Raw genomic sequence first — 18246 nt, forward strand, 5'->3', positions numbered from 1 at the left:
CAGCTTCAAGCTTTACAATAAACTCCAGTGAACACGTGTTCTTTGCAAAGGCCAGCGTTGAGTGGTAACCACAGTAACAGTCAGACCTTCTCTAAATGTCCCTGCATATTCATTGCAGCAGTACGTGTTTGTACGCGTACTGATTATAACATAGATGTTAGTTACTCGGTGTAAAAGTTTAGTTTCTTTTAGCAGAAGTATTTCTATGCTGCAGTAGTAACATTCTGCAGTACACTTATTAATTCCTTACCTGACAAGTCAATAGAAGAAGAATTAAGATTTGTGACATTTTCTTAGGAATCTCTGCTATTACTCAAAGTTGATGACACTAGTGGCTAGTTTTGAAGGCAACGTTAAAAACCTATTTCACTGTAGGCAATAAAACTAACTGTAGGAACTACAGACATATTGGATTGTATATGCTGGAGCACTTTTGCTGAAGGTGTTCTTTGACCAAAGTAGGTCACAAAGTATTAGTTTGTCCCGCTTCTACGAAGACTTTAGTATAAGACGGTATTTTGTTCTCTGCAGTGTCCTAAGCCTTATCAAACGAATTTAAGAGATGAGACCAGAGGACCAAGTCAACATATCTAAAGCTGTTAGATAAGGTGAGAAAAGACTACTCAAACATAATATGTATGCATATTGATCTTTGTTATTTTTCTACAAATTTTGGTGAGAAGTGTCTGATTCCCGCTATAGAAACACAATGTGTAACTTTTATCAGCAAAGGAGAGAAACCAACAATCAAGAGATTGACCATGTCATAACTTTAATTCATATTGAAGTATTTTGTGGATGTTTGGTTTTGGTTTTTTTTCCTCCCTGTCCTGTTGCATACATATTCTGTAACGACAGAATGTTGTATAGTATTTCACTATTGGATTAAAATTAATATATTTGGTGTGCTGTAACTGATTAAAATATTTTTTTAAATTCTAATATTTTAAGTACAGGATTTTAAAAAATTATTCTTTCACCAGCATAAAGAAGTTTAAGTGACTGCTCTACTTGATCAAAATGGTGGACACTGAAAACCAGCTCTATCCCCTTACTCCCTTGGAGGAGGATGATATAGGCAGCCCTTTATCTGGAGAGTTCCTACACGATATGGAGAACATTCAAGACCTTTCTCAGTCTCTAGGTGATGACAGCTCTGGAGCTTTAAGTTTAGCAGAGTTCCAGGCACTGGGAAGTGGTCCAGGTTCTGATGGATCAGTTATAACAGGTAAGAGAGTTTTGGTTTACCATAAAACTTTCTCTTATAAATACATAGTGATAGAAATTAAAAACTTTTAAAATGCAATAATTGTTGGTCTTGACTAAGTGACACTAGAAATATATAAGCTGATCATAGCATGATCTTAAAATATTTAACGTTAAAGTTAATTTATTAGACAAATGTCCCTGCAAAATTACTGTAACATAAAGTTGCTATTTTAAATTATCATTAGTATCAACACCTTTTTCAAAATAACTTTTAAAAATCCCTACTACTAGCAAAGAGGTTACTATGTATTGTAGTCATATAGGAAGTCACAATATTGCACTAAAGGAAATCCCCATTTTTAAAGTTTCTTCAAATCACATGTATTTGGAAAGAATCGTGAAATGTTTGCCAAAATATTATAATCTAACCCTTAAAAACTCACCTAGAATTCCACTGATGTTTTGAACATGCTGTTTTCTCCCTCTTCTCAAGAGTAGCATTGTTCTACTAATGACTTCTACCCTGGTTAAAGTAACAGTCTCAGAGTGCTAATACATTACATAGTCTTTAGTCAAAAGATCTTTCTGAGAGGCTTTGTTTGAGATGTCAAAATGGAAATCATTGAAGTGGTATGGGACACTGCAATAATGTCAATAAGGTATTCATTTTGAAACTGTGGTTTTACAAATCTTTTAGCAGTAGAGCCAATTTAAGCAGTTGATTATTAACTTTCTGGTTAGTTTACATTATGTTTTGTTTTGGTGGTTTTGGTGGTTTCTTACTTTTAATTGATTCACTGTGATCGCTATTTTACCTTATAAAAACTGCACTGATACAACTGAGGTGTGCCTCTCTGGTAAAGTGATTTAAATGAATAATGTGAGTTTTGAAGGAAGAAGGGAGAGATGCCTCTTGGCACTACTCCCCAAAGGAGTGTTTGTAGAAGTACGATTTGTGTCCCTTTTGGTTGCAGACCTTAACATTAGAGAGGTGCCTTGTACAGGAACAATTATTATGTGCTGGATTTATAATGTAGTCCTTCTGAGACATGAGGGTTTTTTAATTATTTGTGTGTATGTGTGTACAAGCCATACAATAATTTAGATCAACTTCTACTGTCACCTTCTAATTTGAGTATTCAGTGTTCATTGCAAAGCGTTGTAGTTCTGCTGTTAGGAAAGATGGAAAATGTAAACTTTTAAGTCTCAAATTCCATAAGGCAAGTAAAAAGAAATTAAAATCACACTTAAAAAAAAATCCTGGGTTTTAGGCTGTTCTTGATGACTCTGATGCCTGTGGGCTTGGCAGTGCTGGCAATGCAGACGCTGAGTTCTATGCCAAGGCATTTTCCAACATAATACTTGCTGGCCTACATTCATGAGTGTTTCTTAATCTTTCTGTTAAAGTAACACACCCATTAATTTGCTAAAGTCTTGTGGTGCAAGTTGCAAGATGGAAGATAAAAGAAATTCTGGCCTCAGAAAATATTTTCCTTAAACAAGGTGGAAATATTAATTGAAATAATTAAGGTTGGAATGTCTTAGTTTTGTCACATGTTCATCTAGTAGTAAAATGTCTGGGGAGTTTATTTCACTGTACAACAGTTCAAATATGTTTTTCCCGTTATACTCAAAAGATAAAATATCTGAGCAAGGCTTCTATTGCTGGATTATCTTAGAAGCAGACTTTTTTGTTACCTTCCTTGTAATATCTGTTCAGCCTTCCTACTGATGTGAAGCAGTATGCTTTCACTTAAAGAGCATCTCTGCTTTAGAAAAAGAAGTTGTCTTATTGCTTTTTAGGCCTTAGTTTAGGTCATCATTTAAAACTAGGAGTAGCTCTTCAAAAGTCAGTGAGGCTTTTACGTGCATCTTCAGGCACTGGGCTAACTCAGCATGAGCTAGGAGTATGGCTCGTGTCATACCATGGCAGTAGATCTGATGCTCAGCGCTACAGCACAAGAAATGGAAGGTGTAACAGCAAGATGTCAATAACTATTCTGGAAAGAGCGACTGACAGGTTGAACAGATATTGTGATATGAACTTGAAGTCATGGAGGGGTTCTATTTCATTGTGGAATTTTTTTTTTTATTTTTGTATTTTGTTTGTTTGTCTTAAGCAATAGATACATGTTGAATATTGCTTTTCAATTTCAAATTCGCGTTATTTGTGAAGACAGTGTATCTGCATTTTTATGGTTAAGAAAATTTCCTTGACTTAAATTAAATATTCGTTCAAGTTTTTTTGAGTTACTTATTTTAAGTTGTGAGATTAAACAATGTCATATTCACATCAAATTGAGAAACATTTGAAAAATTCAAAGTAAAAAATGGAACACAGGGAAATCCAAAAAAGCTTGGTTTCTCTTATTTTGTGTGGTGCATATTTATTGAATGCTCAAGAACCATTATCACCCTTCTAGTTCTTGTTATCAGAGTTACTTCAGTAAGGCTTTTTGTTTGTTGACATTGTATGTCTCAACAAAATTAGCAAGGTACACCCTGTATTTTGTGTGTTTGCACTGCTAATATAAATATTAATTATTTTTTAAAACCTTATGACCAAGTTATTAGTTCACTTAATGACTATTAACTCATTATTATTTTTTAGAATAAGCTCATTTTTGTGTGATTTTAGTATAGAAATGGTATCAGTCTTGATAGTATAGTATTTATGAAGTGTTCCTTTTTCTTTTAGACACCCTTTCACCAGCATCCAGTCCTTCATCCATTAATTTTGCCACAGCTCCAGGTAGCATAGATGAATCACCCAGTGGAGCATTAAACATTGAATGTAGAATTTGTGGGGATAAAGCCTCAGGCTACCATTACGGAGTACATGCTTGTGAAGGTTGTAAGGTACAGTCATAATTTTCTTTTTAAGAACCTAAATCATCTTGCTTTGTTTACAGGCTTATATGAAGATAAACATTTGTTACATAAATGTTTAATTAATGTAATTCTAGCCATTACAATTATTTCAATAATAAACACAACTGTGATCTTTTTTTTCTGAAATAAATTGTTCAGATACCATAACTGGATATTCTAACTCAATACCAGACCTTCATCAAGCAGGGGCAATACACAATGATTATTTTAATGCTGCTTTTCTGAATATAGTTAGTTAAACACTAAAACAACTTAAAACACTAAACTGACCAAAAATCAAAGCCTACTTGCTCCACTAGTGTTTTATTTGTGTTGAGAATATAGCTGTGCAAAGCATGCCAGTTTGCTACGTTTCCATTATAACACTAACAAATCCTGAATTTCTCATCTCCACCTCATTCTGCCTGAACCACTTAATATTGTACCTCTTGTAGTTTTGGGGCCAGTGCACGTCTCTGGGGCAAATTAATGTATCATTAATGTATAATTTTGGGGGTGATATGGCCCATGAACTATAAGATTTTTTTTTTCTTTTTTCCTTCTAATGTTTTAGTTTTCCATTTTTTTTTCCTAAATGATAAAGTAAAGTAAGAGAAATAATTATATATGTGTACACTTTTATTTCATGCACAATGTCAGAATATGATAATTCAAATATAAATTTTAGTACTAGAATATCTATTAGACATGGGGAGCCAGTTCATAGTCATTTGTGTCCCACAGTCTAAATGGTATGTTGTTATGTCATGTGAAGCAAAGTGTTGCAATGTCTCTAAATTTGCTAACCCTATGATTTCGTAGTACGAGACTAACCTTACATTGCAGTACGAGACTAACCTTACATTGCAGTATCAAGATGTCACGGTAAGATCTGTTGAGTTATAGGCTTTTCTGTAACGCTCATTTTTGTATCCTTGGCTTTTTCTATATACAGTGCTTTGTTGTCATACTCCTCACATTTGCTGGATGAAAAAAAATGATGTGTTAAATCTGTGTTTGTGTGATTTACACATATGAAAGATGAAAGTTATTCCTGACAGAGGATGCTGAGAGAATGTGTACAAAAGCAATATGTGACTGTTTTCTTAAAAGCAAATCTGCCTAAGTACTCTGGGCTCTTGGTCCTCTCCCGAGAAAGAGGGCTGAGAGTGACTTCCTCCTTTTGTGTTTTCCATTCTATACATGCCTTCATACACACCACCTTGCTGCATTGCTTCTTACCTGTGGACAGGTTATACTTTGTGTATTGTTTTGCTAGTGACATCAATAAACAATAAAAGAAAAAAAATTACCTGTATGATTGAAGTTTAGTAGTCAACATTTTTTAATATTAGATATTGTTTTCTCAATTTTTATAGGGTTTTTTTAGAAGAACAATTCGTTTAAAACTCATCTATGTTAAATGTGATCGCAACTGCAAAATTCAGAAAAAAAATCGTAATAAGTGCCAATACTGTCGTTTTCAAAAGTGCCTTTCAGTTGGAATGTCACATAATGGTAGGTAAGAGTGCCCTTAATTTGTTTGTTCCTACCCAGAGCCTGTTTCTGGAAGCAGGCACTTGGATAGTGTTTTTACTTATACATATGAGTTGAACCTCAGATTTTTACAGTATAGATCATGGCGGGGAGCACCAGTTTCCCTAATGAGTAGTTAATATAATTGATGCACAGCTGCCAAATGTACTGTTATGAGTTTTACACAATTGTGCTGGATGTCTGTTTGTGCATATGAATGTTCATTTAGTTGTTTTCTTCACCCAGAACTTTGGCACCATTACTCTCATTGAAACAAATTTCAGTACTGGAAGAATTCTGATCAAGGGCATTGTGGAGGAGTAGGAGGAGAACAACTAGCTCATTGTGGGAGGGAATGACATAGGATAGAAATCTGTAGGAAACCAGACTTCATTATTTTTCAGGTCACAGTGCAACAGCTCTTGGGCAGATGGTTCAGGGAGTGTGGGGGGAGGGCGAAGATCTGTACTGACTGTGAAACAGGAATCTGGTAGGTTACTTTTTAAATGGAATGGTAAAAATTCAGAGCGTTTAGATATCCAGTTTTAAAATTATGTTATTGTTTGTGTTAATGATTTAAGATAAGGCTGGTAAGCCTGTGGCTTACAGGCCAATTTCAACCCACAAGGCAGCTTTATGCACAGTATGTAGCTTGCTAAGCAACTTTGGTAAAGAGGGAGAGGCCAAGCCATGAGAAAGCATATTCTGGTTGGCCAGATGACAGTAGTTTGCTTTTCCGACGTGGGTCTGATAGTGGCAAGGCTGAACTTGGGAGCAGGTACAATTTGGGAGTAGGTGAAAAGTAGGTGAAAAGCTGTGGATTAGGAGACGAACTTCCTAAGGAGACTATGCAGTCAAGATAGCTGGGGTGGGGACGTGGTTGCGGAAGCTGCCTATGAGATTGTGGTCTAGACTCCTAGCAAAGACATGGGGAGAGCTGACTTTCTGGTTCTGGGGAAGTCTGGCTCCCTTGTGGTAAGCCTTGACTGAGATTAACGTCCACTGGGAGAGGGTTGGATAGTCCCTGCAAGTCTGGTGATAACCTTTCTGAAGCATCAGACTTGGGAAGAGTGTGCCAGGCAACAAAGTAACATCTCGGAGGCTGGAGTTAAGCAGGGAGCTGTGCTGGTTGGCAGATTCAGTTGAAGCTGTTTAATCCTGCTGAAATGCTGTGAGCACTTGTGCTCTAGCTGAAGGCAGTAGTAGCAGTTTTACTGCAGCAAACACATGGGAGGTAGTGGAGGAAGGAGATGACTGCTAACTGACAGGCGATACTTCTCAGGAAAAGAACTAGAACTAGATTTACAGCCATGACCTTAAAACTGTAAGTTTCAGTTTAGAACAGATATTCTCCCAGTTTTCCAATAGACTCATGGCCAGAATCTGAAAAGGCCTTCCATGTTGGACTTCCGCTGAAGTCCAAAACTGTATTTCAGTTCACGCCTAGAGACACCTCCTTATGTCATGAGACACCTCCTTATGTCATGAGAAAATTCCTTGGGCGTGTTGAAGGGCAAATTCTGCACATGCTCTGAGTTGCTCAGTCTAAGCAGTGAGGTTCTGTCCTCTCGCTGATTAGATGCTGAAATGTGGTAAGAGTGACCAGCTGTATTAGCATCTCAAAACCTTGCACACCATCAGAGGGTAAGGCCCTTTTTAAAACAGCGCTGGTCTAATTTTAAACTGAAAACTGAAGAAGGAAGTGGACATACCTATTTTATTGCTAAATGGCAAGGCCACTTGGCCAAGAACTGGGAGACCTCCATACCCAGTGGTATTTCAAACTCTTATCTCCTGCCTCTTAAAAGAATATCCTGACACGAGCTTTTCAGAATTCCCAAGGTGGACTTTGAATTTCGCATTGGGAGTTGTAGAACACAATAAGGAGAAAAGAAAATACGACTACTTAGGTAATGTAGAAGGCAAAAGGCATGTATTCTTGCTCATTGCAGGTACCAGTTTGTGTTTTGAAATATCTGATTACCTGCAGTTTAACGTATTGTCTTGACAATTAGTCACTGACTATGTTGGAAAGGATGAGATTTTTTCACTCATTAATTTATCATAATAAAGATACTACCTCTGTCTCAGTTTTTCTAGAGAAAAGGTCTTACTGCTCTAATCAGCAATGGTAAAAGACATAGGTTTTTGTATAACTTACATTTGTTTTGTTTTCCCATCAGCAATACGTTTTGGACGAATGCCAAGGTCTGAGAAAGCCAAGTTGAAAGCGGAAATTCTAACAAGTGAAAATTATGTTGAAGATTCAGAAATGGCAGATCTTAAATCTCTTGCCAAACGAATTCATGATGCTTACCTGAAAAACTTCAACATGAACAAGGTTAAAGCCAGAATCATCCTTGCAGGGAAAACTAATAACAATCCAGTAAGTACTTCTGTAACTTTAAAGTAAAGCTGGCAAGTATATAAGGTGATTATTATAATTTTTTTAAACTCTTAAGCAAATCTTTTAGAAAATAAATATCATGTTAATACAGACATGAAATATGCAAAAAGAATACCTATAGTAAATATGGTTGCTTTTAGCCACTATCAGAACAATAGGAAGCTTTAGGAAAATCAGGTCATTAATCTGTAAATGGAAGCTTAATTTGTTGTAGACATACAAGGGAAAGAAAACTAGTTCTTAATTAAAAAAAAAAGGTGACATCTAAATGTGAATATCTCTTGCTGTGAGTGGGTGAAATGATTCAAAATTATTTTTTAGTATGACAGTGAAAAAAATTATAATGTTTTTCTGCTACAAATGCCCGGATAAATACTGTTATATTTTAGGGTGTACAGGAGCTCTGTATGACTTTCATTTTAATCACAACAATATTGATGGCAGGAGGGGAAAAAAAACTTGAGTTTGTAATTCTTTGTTTACAGTTCTGGCCATTTCCTCACTTGGCCTTCTTGATCTTTACTGTGTGGTTACTTTGAAAGGGAGAAGCAAGCAAGGTTGTGAAGGCACATATGCTGTAGAAATTTTTCTTTCAGGATAATTTAGCCAAGGTCTACCTCATGCTATCAACTGCTTTTTGTTTTGTAGCACATGAGATTGTATAACTATTGTAAGGACTGGCTTGTTTCACTTTATGCATATTTTTAATTATTCTGTTGTGGGTTTTGTTAATTATGTGTAGAAAATAGGTATCTTATTTTACCAACAATTCAAATTTCTTTAAAAACTTGCAGGGAAGAGGTTTTACATATGCCATAATAAAAACCATGTAACTGTGTTACTGTGTAAAACCATGTAACAAGTGTTAAAACAATTGTAAGCAAGCTGTCTTCTAAATTATGGAGTTTGGCATTTTATAGTCTAGTCTAGCCAAGCATAAAGGCTTCTACATTAAAAGAGAGACATATGAATAATCCCAGTCTTTTTCATTGGATTAAAGAGATGCTTAAAATTAAGTACAGGCTTAAACTGTTTTGGGCGTACAAGCCTACAGTAAATATTATGCTTTAACACCTTACCAAGTAGCTATCTGCATAAAGTCCTTTTCAAGCTTGTTACCACATGTCAGAATCCTAAGTTACAACATGTGTCGTACATGCAGGGATTCTGGATCACTGCATCCTAATTTTTGTGTTTGCATTTATGCGACCAAGACTCTCAGGTGATAGCCATCCGACTGACTAGCTAATAGTGGCTTGCATGTGTCTTGGTGAATTTACAAGTAAAAATTAATAAGGAATCAGACCTAATATATTATAAACACACTGCTTCCTCATTCTTCAATATGCAGGGAAGAGGAGAGGTTTTTTTAAGCTATTTCATCATCTCTTGGGAAAACAAACATTTTAATTTTCTTTTGATTTTTTTAACAGAAAAATAAAAAAAAAATAGGGGTTTGTTGTTGGTAATTAGTAATCCACCTGTTTCTGAACAGTGCATTAACAGTTGATTTCCGTGAATCCTCATTCTCGGCACCACTATAATTGAAGAATGAACTAGCATTTTTCATTATGACATGGTATCTTTTTTAAATTTAGCTCCTAAGTCCTTGGCCGAACCTATTTTCTCCATAGTGAAATGATGATAAATTCCCAAAAGATTTACAAGATACTCTACGTCTTTTAAAGGGTTTAGAAAGGTGGTTGGTCGAGTGCTTTGCCACTTCCCACTCATACCCACATGCACATAGAAAGTTCTGTTCTGTGTAAATCTTAAATACTGAAGTGAGATGGAATATGTAGTTGCCATAAGCATTTTAAAAGTGGACAATTGTGGTAAACTAGCATGTTTGACAGTTTTCTAAGTGAAATAGGTGAATTCTGTGAGTTTCTAACAGAACACCAAGTGTTCCCTAGGATATTTCATGAGACAAGCAAAACTCCACAGGGAAGGTACTTTGCTTGGCATTTATGGAACTAGATTCATGTTCAAGGTCAATTGCCAGGACTTGGGTAGTCCGGGAAGCATTGGGTTTTGTTGTTTTTCTTTAGTGAATTGTTCTCTGTTTTGATTGCTGCTCTTCAGTTATGTATAAAAATATTTGTGAGTTCTGATTGTTCTTAAGAAAGTCTGAATCCTTTTTTTGTATGATGTTTTCAAGAGACTGGCTCATCAGTTTGTAATGCATGTACCTTTTTAAACTAAGGGTGTTATGGAAAAGACCATGATCAAAATGGAAATTTTGTGTTGTCTGACATTCTAGTGGGATTCTGGGTTTAGAGATGACTTAGGACTAACTGCAGCTAGAAAGATGAGCTGAATTTCTGTGGAAGATCAGCTCGGACATAGTCTATGAAAATCTGATACTAAAACACAAGAGTAGTACAGGGTTCACATTCTTGTGCAACTATGCTGTCCTATGTGCAAAAATGACTGTCTGTATTCCCCCTAGGATACTTCAGGAAAGCATCGTGATGTGCATCAAGTGTAGTTAGTTTAGGAATCGATAGGAGTGTAGGCAGAATAACCTGGACTTCTGGAGAAGGTAATACAAGTCTTTTGTGAACCTTCTGGGACTTGCTCGGAGATGGATATATGCATACTAAGCACAGTACTTCTGGATCCTCTCTATAACTACTACACAAAACTAGATTAAAGATGTGTCATACATATTTACATTTTACTGTTTGCATTGTTGTTTGCAGAGCAGACTTGTTCTTAGGTATTGCAGTTTGTAGTTCTGTAATATGTGGTTTCTCTTTATGCAGAAATAAGAAAGAACTCATGGTTTACTGATAGTTGAAGACTGATTAGCATGAAAGTTAAAGTTTATCAAAATTCCTATTCTTTAGGAAATCAATTAGTAGTCCTTATTTTGTAACTGACTTAGTATTTTTTTCTCTGTAGCCATTTGTTATACATGATATGGATACCTTGTGTATGGCAGAGAAGACCCTAGTGGCAAAATTGGTAGCCAATGGAATTCAAAACAAGGAAGCAGAAGTTCGGATCTTCCACTGCTGCCAATGTACGTCTGTAGAGACTGTCACAGAACTTACTGAATTTGCCAAATCTATCCCTGGCTTCTCCAATCTTGACTTGAATGATCAAGTGACACTGTTAAAATATGGAGTTTATGAAGCCATATTTGCCATGTTAGCATCTGTGATGAACAAGGACGGGATGCTGGTAGCCTATGGAAATGGTTTTATAACCCGGGAGTTCCTGAAAAGCCTGAGAAAGCCATTCTGTGATATAATGGAGCCAAAATTTGATTTTGCAATGAAATTCAATGCACTGGAATTGGATGATAGCGATATATCCCTTTTTGTTGCTGCCATCATTTGCTGTGGAGGTAAGCACTACATATTTATTCTTTAAAGTAGTAAATTTTAAAATTTTCTTCACATTAATTAATAATTTTAATGGAAAAAGCTTATATATTTCCTGAAGATTCAGTTCTACCACTTAAAATGTCATTTTCCGTTTTAGCGTGTTTCATGGAAGATACTGTGTAACTTAACAGACTTGATCCTATATTTTGCTTTGCAGAATTGTAGATCTGCTTGGAATTATGGTTTAACCTCACTTAGAGGAATCTAATCTAGTTACTCTCTGTTTTTAAAAGTGGTATGTGAAGAGTGTTCGTGGTTTTTTGTTTAGGGGTTGGAGGATTTTTTTTTTAGTGTTTAAATCTGGGTTGGAAACAGTATTTGCATCTGCCAAATGGGCACAAAAATACTGTGTAAGGAGACTATAGTCAGGTGCAGATTATAGCTGTACTCATCTTTGACACTTAATGGTTGGATCATGTAATGAGTCCTGCACAAATGCAGAGCTCTGTTGATGCACTTCCTGTGTTCTGATTTTAATATCACAGGCTATTTAAAAAAAAAACCAGCTTACTCACCTAATTTTAAAAAAAAATAGCTGATGGTATTTTAAAAATTATTTAATAGCACCTAAGGATATGGTGTTTGGATTTTTTTTTTAAATGCCCATTGTTTGAACTCTTTGTGAGTGAAGGAATACAAATGTAATCCTTTCTTTCCGCCAGAAAGTAAGGGCGTTCATATTTAAGGTTAAATTCAAAACTATCCATAAGCATTTTGAAAAAGGGAAATAGAAAAGATCAAGAAAGCTCCAGCAACTGCTCCTGCCTGCCTTTTCTGCATTCTGCCAAACTCATAGTATGTTTCACTGCCCCGGTTGCGTCCTCAGAAATTAAAAGAAGAGAGATACAATCTGTAGACGTTCAAAGGCTTCATGTGCTACTTTAGACAGCAAGTTCCCATCAAATCTTGAATTACTTTTGCACAATACATTAGTATTCTGACGTTTTCAAAAGTAAAGAGAATTCTTGCCAGGTAAAATGTTTTGGTGGTTTTTGGTTTGCGTTTTGTGGTTTTTTTTTTTCTTTTATTGTTTGTTTGTTTGTTTGTTTTCTCTCTCCTCTATCCTTCTCCTTGGAACTAGCTTAAGTTTAAGAAATTTATTTAGTCTGTTGCCCCAGACTTTTTACAGAGAAGTTTAATCTGGAGAGCAAAAATATTACAGGACTGTAAGTAGCAGAATATGAGATCATATATTAGAAAGAGTGAAACATCCTTACTAGGTCCTTCTGTACATCCTCTCAATAACTTGGGAACCAAGAGTGTTATTTCTGCTATTTCTCTCTTGCTGTATTGCTAGCAAACTGACAGAACTCTCTAGAAATAGTCACATGCTTTTTCTCCATCCTTACCATTTGAATTCAGTTATCACGACATACAGTACATAGAACTGGATACCTAGGCTGGATGCTGAGAATGTGGTGTGGGTTTTTTTCTTTTGTAGCACAGGTTGTATTTAATAGTATGAAATGTTGCCTCAAATGACTGTGGGCGTTGAAAAAACTTTGGCTGAAGGGATAAGGAAGACTGGTTTGGGGTTTTTTGGGTTTGTTTTTTTTTTTTTGTCTAGTTTTTTGGTTTTGTTTCTCTTTTTTTTTTTTTAAGATTCATTTTGAGCCTCATTGCCCTTAGTGTATAATGTAAATATACACAGTAGCCTACAATATAGAATTTATAAAATAGCCTACTTTAAAGAATAATTATAAAATTATGACACATATTCTTTTATTTCTCTTGAGAACAGATCGTCCTGGTCTTGTAAATGTGGGACACATTGAAAAAATGCAGGAGAGCATTGTGCATGTACTGAAACTTCATTTGCAAACCAACCATCCTGATGACATCTTCCTCTTCCCGAAACTTCTCCAAAAAATGGCTGACCTCCGACAACTCGTCACAGAGCATGCTCAACTTGTTCAGATAATTAAGAAGACTGAATCTGATGCACATTTACACCCTCTACTACAGGAAATCTACAGGGATATGTATTAAGGATTTTTAGTATTTTTTTCCACAATATTTAAAGACAAGAGCAATACTAATAACAGATGGGAGCAAAACTACTTGCACAGTTATCTGCTGTTCACTCAGTCCAGAGCATGAAAAAATCTAAAAGCTGGGTAACTGGAGTGTTACACTTCCTTTGATTTGGGATCTTTTGTCTTCTTTTGAAAGAGTTCTGCAGGAAAATGCTGATCATAGTGCTCTTGAAGTGTCTTACAATGGTTCTTTTATTTGGAAATTTGAAGATTGGTAAGGAATACATATTTGTATCATAAATCAAAATGTTAAGTAACAGAAATAAACAAAATTGTATTTCCTGTTGGCTTAGTCACTTTAGAATTAATATAACAAATTCAGCAAATTCTCTCCAGGTATATGCACAATCATCAAGATTATGCACTTTTGGCTAATGGTAATTACTGAGAACCAACTAACATTTACTTCTAACAGCAATCAGTCTAGGTGTATCAAATGATTGGATATTACTGTACATACACTTCTAAAATATTGGAAAGACCTTTGATCTGCTGCTGCTTTAATTCCATGAAATGCAGTACAGCTTCATAGTATTACATTGGTACACCTTAGGATTAGCGTGTTGAAGAGATTGTTCTTTTACGAAATGAAATAAAATCCGAAGAGTTATCTAGAATACAGCAGAGATGCTCCATTCAGGTGTTTCTTGAAGAGTAAAAGTGATAAAGTGATGGAACCCTTTGTTTCAAAAGTGTTTTAAGGAAATATGAAAATGTCCCTGAGTAAAAATATATCATACCATGTGTATTTTGGAGAACTTGTAATAGCTCAAGATGCGGTTTTGACTTAAACATACTGTTTGGAATTAGTAAGAGTTTTGGAGAGACTGAAAAATCTGATCCTAGCCCAGAAAAAAAGAATTTCAGCTGTGCAGCATTCTAGTGCAGTGATAGCTGACCCTGAAGAAATGATTGTATAGGAAAGGCACCTTCTTTCTTGACAAGTATCTTGGCAGTAGAGAGTTGTTTGGACCTGTTTACTTTTCTTATGAGTACACTGTTTTGTTTTTTTCCAATTATCTACTTGGATATATTTCTTTCTATTCCTTCTTAGGCCTTGTCAATAGAAGGATTAGCTAGATTATTTCACCAAATTTTGTCTTTGTCCATACAGTGGATAAGGTGGCAATATTACCAAGAACAGCATTTGTAGGTGTCAATTCTGTAATATTCTGAAAGCGAGCACAGTTGAGAATAAGTTTATCATGTTCCTGAGAGCAAGCTCTGATTTTACAATAGTACTTACTCCTGATGCAAAATAAGCCGTAAGGAAACTGCTTGAGTTTTGCCATTTTACAGGACTTTTTAAGAGTACTACACAGAAATGCTATTTGCATGCAAGACACTGGGCTATTAGTTTTGGTTTTTTTTTTTTAATACGGTAATTTCACATTATTATTTCATCACTGTACCATTTGTTTCATTTCGGGAGCCAATTTTAGCATTTTCACAGCAGTTAAGTTTTCAGTGGCACAGGAGGACACTTTGCACTTGTTTTATTGTAGCACATTTGAAGACTTCAGAATCTTAAACCTTCACTGCAAGAATTAAGGTCAATAAAGTGAGAACATCACACTATGATACTTATTTTAGTCACAATGTTTGTTTCTTTAAAGGCCCGTTGGCATGGTTAGACACTGGATAAATTGCAGGTTTAAAAGCAATTTGGTGTTTATCCGGGCAGTGGTCATCAGCAGAGATTTTAGTGTCAAATATATTTAGTGTAACATATAAAAGCATAGGCCTCAAATTTGGTGACCATCAAGGGCAGGATAGAAACAATAAATGTATGTGCACAAAACGTTCTCCCTTCCTTGTGGCTGGTTGGCAACAGGAAGAATGGGCCTTACGTTACAGCTATTTCTAACACTTCAATAGGAGAAGATTGTTGATCTTGCCAGGAAACAGCAGATGAGAAATGGGTTGTCTTTGGTGTCTTCCAGCAGTACATAGTATGCCCTCAGAAATAACAAGAGGATTTTAGCAATGATGCTGCTTTATTCTTCAAGTCAGCCATGTTTCACTAAGGGACTGTAGGGCTTCGGCATAAGACATTGAGCATTGAAATAATTGATAGATAATATTGCTTATGTAAAAAAATTTTAGAAATATCAACCATTCTGTGGTGGCATACTGAAAATCTAATACCAACTGTTTTCAGTTTATTGTTTAAAAAAAGTATAAGCTGAATTTTTTTTCCCCCAAAGCTCAGATTTTGCAAAGGGCAAATTTGAAAGTTGTGTTCCATAGTTTGGGTGAATGGAAGTTTCCCAGGAAAATCAGACACAATCAGTGTAGACAAAAACTATTTTTCCCTGCTATTCTTCTTAAAAGCAGCTAAAACACTTTACTGAAACTTTTAAAAAACATGGAAAATTTAATAATAAATACTTAAATTCCAGGCAAAACTATAAAGGATTGAAAACAGCATAATTCAGTGGAAGGCATAATGTTTAGCTATATTAGCTGCTGCTTCTAACAGGTTCCTATTATTGACATTAGGAAAGTGCATAATTTGCATTTTTCTTGTTCCAGATCCATTTTGTTTTGTTATTTGAAAAACAGTAAGCATTTTTTGATCGCTCCTTGGAAGCTGAAGGTTGATTTCTGTTTTAAATTAAATTGCAGACCTTTAATGGAAAAAAAAAGTTGAAAGAACACATCTGAATTACAGAAACATGAACAAGATGTTAACATAGCTTAAGATTCTGGATAGATTCCACTGCCCACACTGCTACACTGTGCACATACCCACAATCTTTTCAAAGAACAACACGGCAAACAATTCACTTCCCGAGGGTTAATGGGCAAAAGAAGTTCTTAATTTCTACATTAAACTTTTAACGAAGTACATCAGCTGCTTCAGCCAGGGACTGCGGCAGGCTTTTACCAATTAGATTTCAAAATGACTCAATTTGTGTTTGGATTTTTGAAGTTTGGAATCTGAATGAGTTTGAGAGATATTACTGAGGAACCTTCCGCATCTCCACCTTGTACAGATCGTCTAATATTTTAGAATACTCATTCTGTGGAGGGAAAGAAACTCATCAGATTCTAGGATTAAAAATGTGCTAGTTTACTGGCTTGCTAGATATAGTTTTTATCAGATTCTTACCAACATAACTTATTTTACTGTAATAGCACTGAAGAACTCTGGTTAGCAACCAGGTACCCACAAACAGCTTAAGACCAAGAGACAACAGATGGATAGAGAAAAATCCTAGGAAACAATGGAATGACTTAAGTTTTCAACAAACCTACAGCTTACTAATTTCTGAGGGTGGTTTGGGTTTTTTTAAATTTATTTAGTGGAATACCCTAGGTACTTTGACAAAGGGGAAGAAAAAAAAAAAGGAAGGTTTTGTGTCAAGTGTTAGGGATATATGATGTTCATTTTTATCTCCTTAAATATTTTCTTTAAAGGTGTACTTTCATCAGTACAGCAGCACACAAATGCCATTAAAAAAAAAAATTACATTGTACCTTTTTAAAATTTCACAATCCCCCTTTTACTTTTAAACACAAATTGACAGACAATACATAGGAATGTTTTCCAGTTGCGGAAATTGAATCTTTCTTTGCATTTAAAGAAATTTTCTTTTTTATTTAATTGCCATTTCCACGTGCCTTTGTGCTTTGGTTCTAGCCAGCTGCTAGAAAGCTGAAGTGTTGCCAAAGAGCAGATTCTTGCATTATTTCTGGCCCACACAGATTTAGGAAATACCAGCAGTTGCACTAAGTCCGTTCTCATGAGAGAGCTAGCACAAGTTTGCAAATCAAAGAGCTTATAATAAGCATCTAAACACTTGTTTGTTTATTCAAACTGCTAAAACTTGGGAGACTTATTCATCATGAGAGCTGGGTCACATACTATTAAATTTGAATTTCCTCCTTATTTCCAATGGAAAGCCTGGACGACTTATGTACCATCTCAGACAAAGCAGTTGACGATTCTGCCGTAGCTGCCTGTTCTGTGTCTGAAGAGGAACAATGTCAGCTCTGTGTCTCCTTAAAAGCATCCCTGTTAGCTGAAGATCTGCAACTACATTTAACAAATGCATTTGCAGCTGTTTTGATATTGCTTAAGCGTAAGGTCTTACAAATAATGGTCCTTCCCTGAAAACCCTAATCCTTTAGTAAGTGTTGAAATGTAGCATGGTATCTGCTGCTTGCTTATATCACAAGTGTGTTCTCGATAATCAGTTGCATATAATCTTTTTAATCTAAGTTTAATATCAGCTTTATTATCCTTCTTTTACTAGAGATTTAAGTTATATGTGGGCTTGATCTAAGATGATTGCTATTGTTATGTATTGTGGGATTTTTTTAAATGCAATGTAATACCATTTCTTCATGTTTTAATTTGTAAAATACAAGAATATAATTGCAAGATATAAACTTTCACTAAATTATATTATAGAGGTGCTTTAAGAAAAATATGTAAATTATTTAATTTAAATATTTGTTTCATACTTTATCTTGTAAACCCTTTTGTACAGTGAGGAAAGATTTACTTTTATGGGTAAGGATGATGGGCCTGGCGTCAAACACAAACTGCTATTTATTCCTATCTGGTCTTTATTACTGTATCATTCGTGAAGAAGCAGCACAAATTCTGCAACTTATCAGTGTTCCATATTGACAACTGTAACAAGACTTTAAAATATACTTTCACATAGACCACAGACTTCCTTTTATTTAATTTTAATACCAGCAAGTCTAGGTGAGGAAGAGCTGCAATCCCAAAATCAAGTTAATATTTCTAATGTTTAAGCTCAAGTTCACCAATATG

The 18246-nt window shown here is 35.4% G+C and overlaps 1 protein-coding gene across 10 annotated transcripts in view; it reads left to right on the forward strand.

The window, feature by feature from the left end:
- PPARA (peroxisome proliferator activated receptor alpha) overlaps nt 1-18141 on the forward strand; it is a 40698-nt gene extending 22557 nt beyond the window's left edge. For 7 of the 10 annotated variants that reach the window (XM_086757903.1, XM_086757884.1, XM_086757911.1 and 4 more), the window contains 7 exons: nt 532-608; nt 984-1228; nt 3908-4068; nt 5460-5598; nt 7800-8002; nt 10931-11378; nt 13160-18141. In XM_086757903.1, coding sequence (XP_086614029.1) covers nt 1021-1228; nt 3908-4068; nt 5460-5598; nt 7800-8002; nt 10931-11378; nt 13160-13407 — 1407 coding nt within the window. In that variant the 5' untranslated portion in view covers nt 532-608; nt 984-1020 and the 3' untranslated portion in view covers nt 13408-18141. Of the gene's footprint in view, nt 1-531; nt 609-983; nt 1229-3907; nt 4069-5459; nt 5603-7799; nt 8003-10930; nt 11379-13159 lie in introns of those variants that run through there. The other 3 variants (XM_086757937.1, XM_086757953.1, XM_086757963.1) reach the window with 3 other exon arrangements.
- Nucleotides 18142-18246: the final 105 nt, after the last annotated feature.

Source organism: Chlamydotis macqueenii, chromosome 1, assembly GCF_036417535.1.
Source record: "Chlamydotis macqueenii isolate bChlMac1 chromosome 1, bChlMac1.mat, whole genome shotgun sequence".
Lineage (NCBI taxonomy): Eukaryota > Metazoa > Chordata > Aves > Otidiformes > Otididae > Chlamydotis > Chlamydotis macqueenii.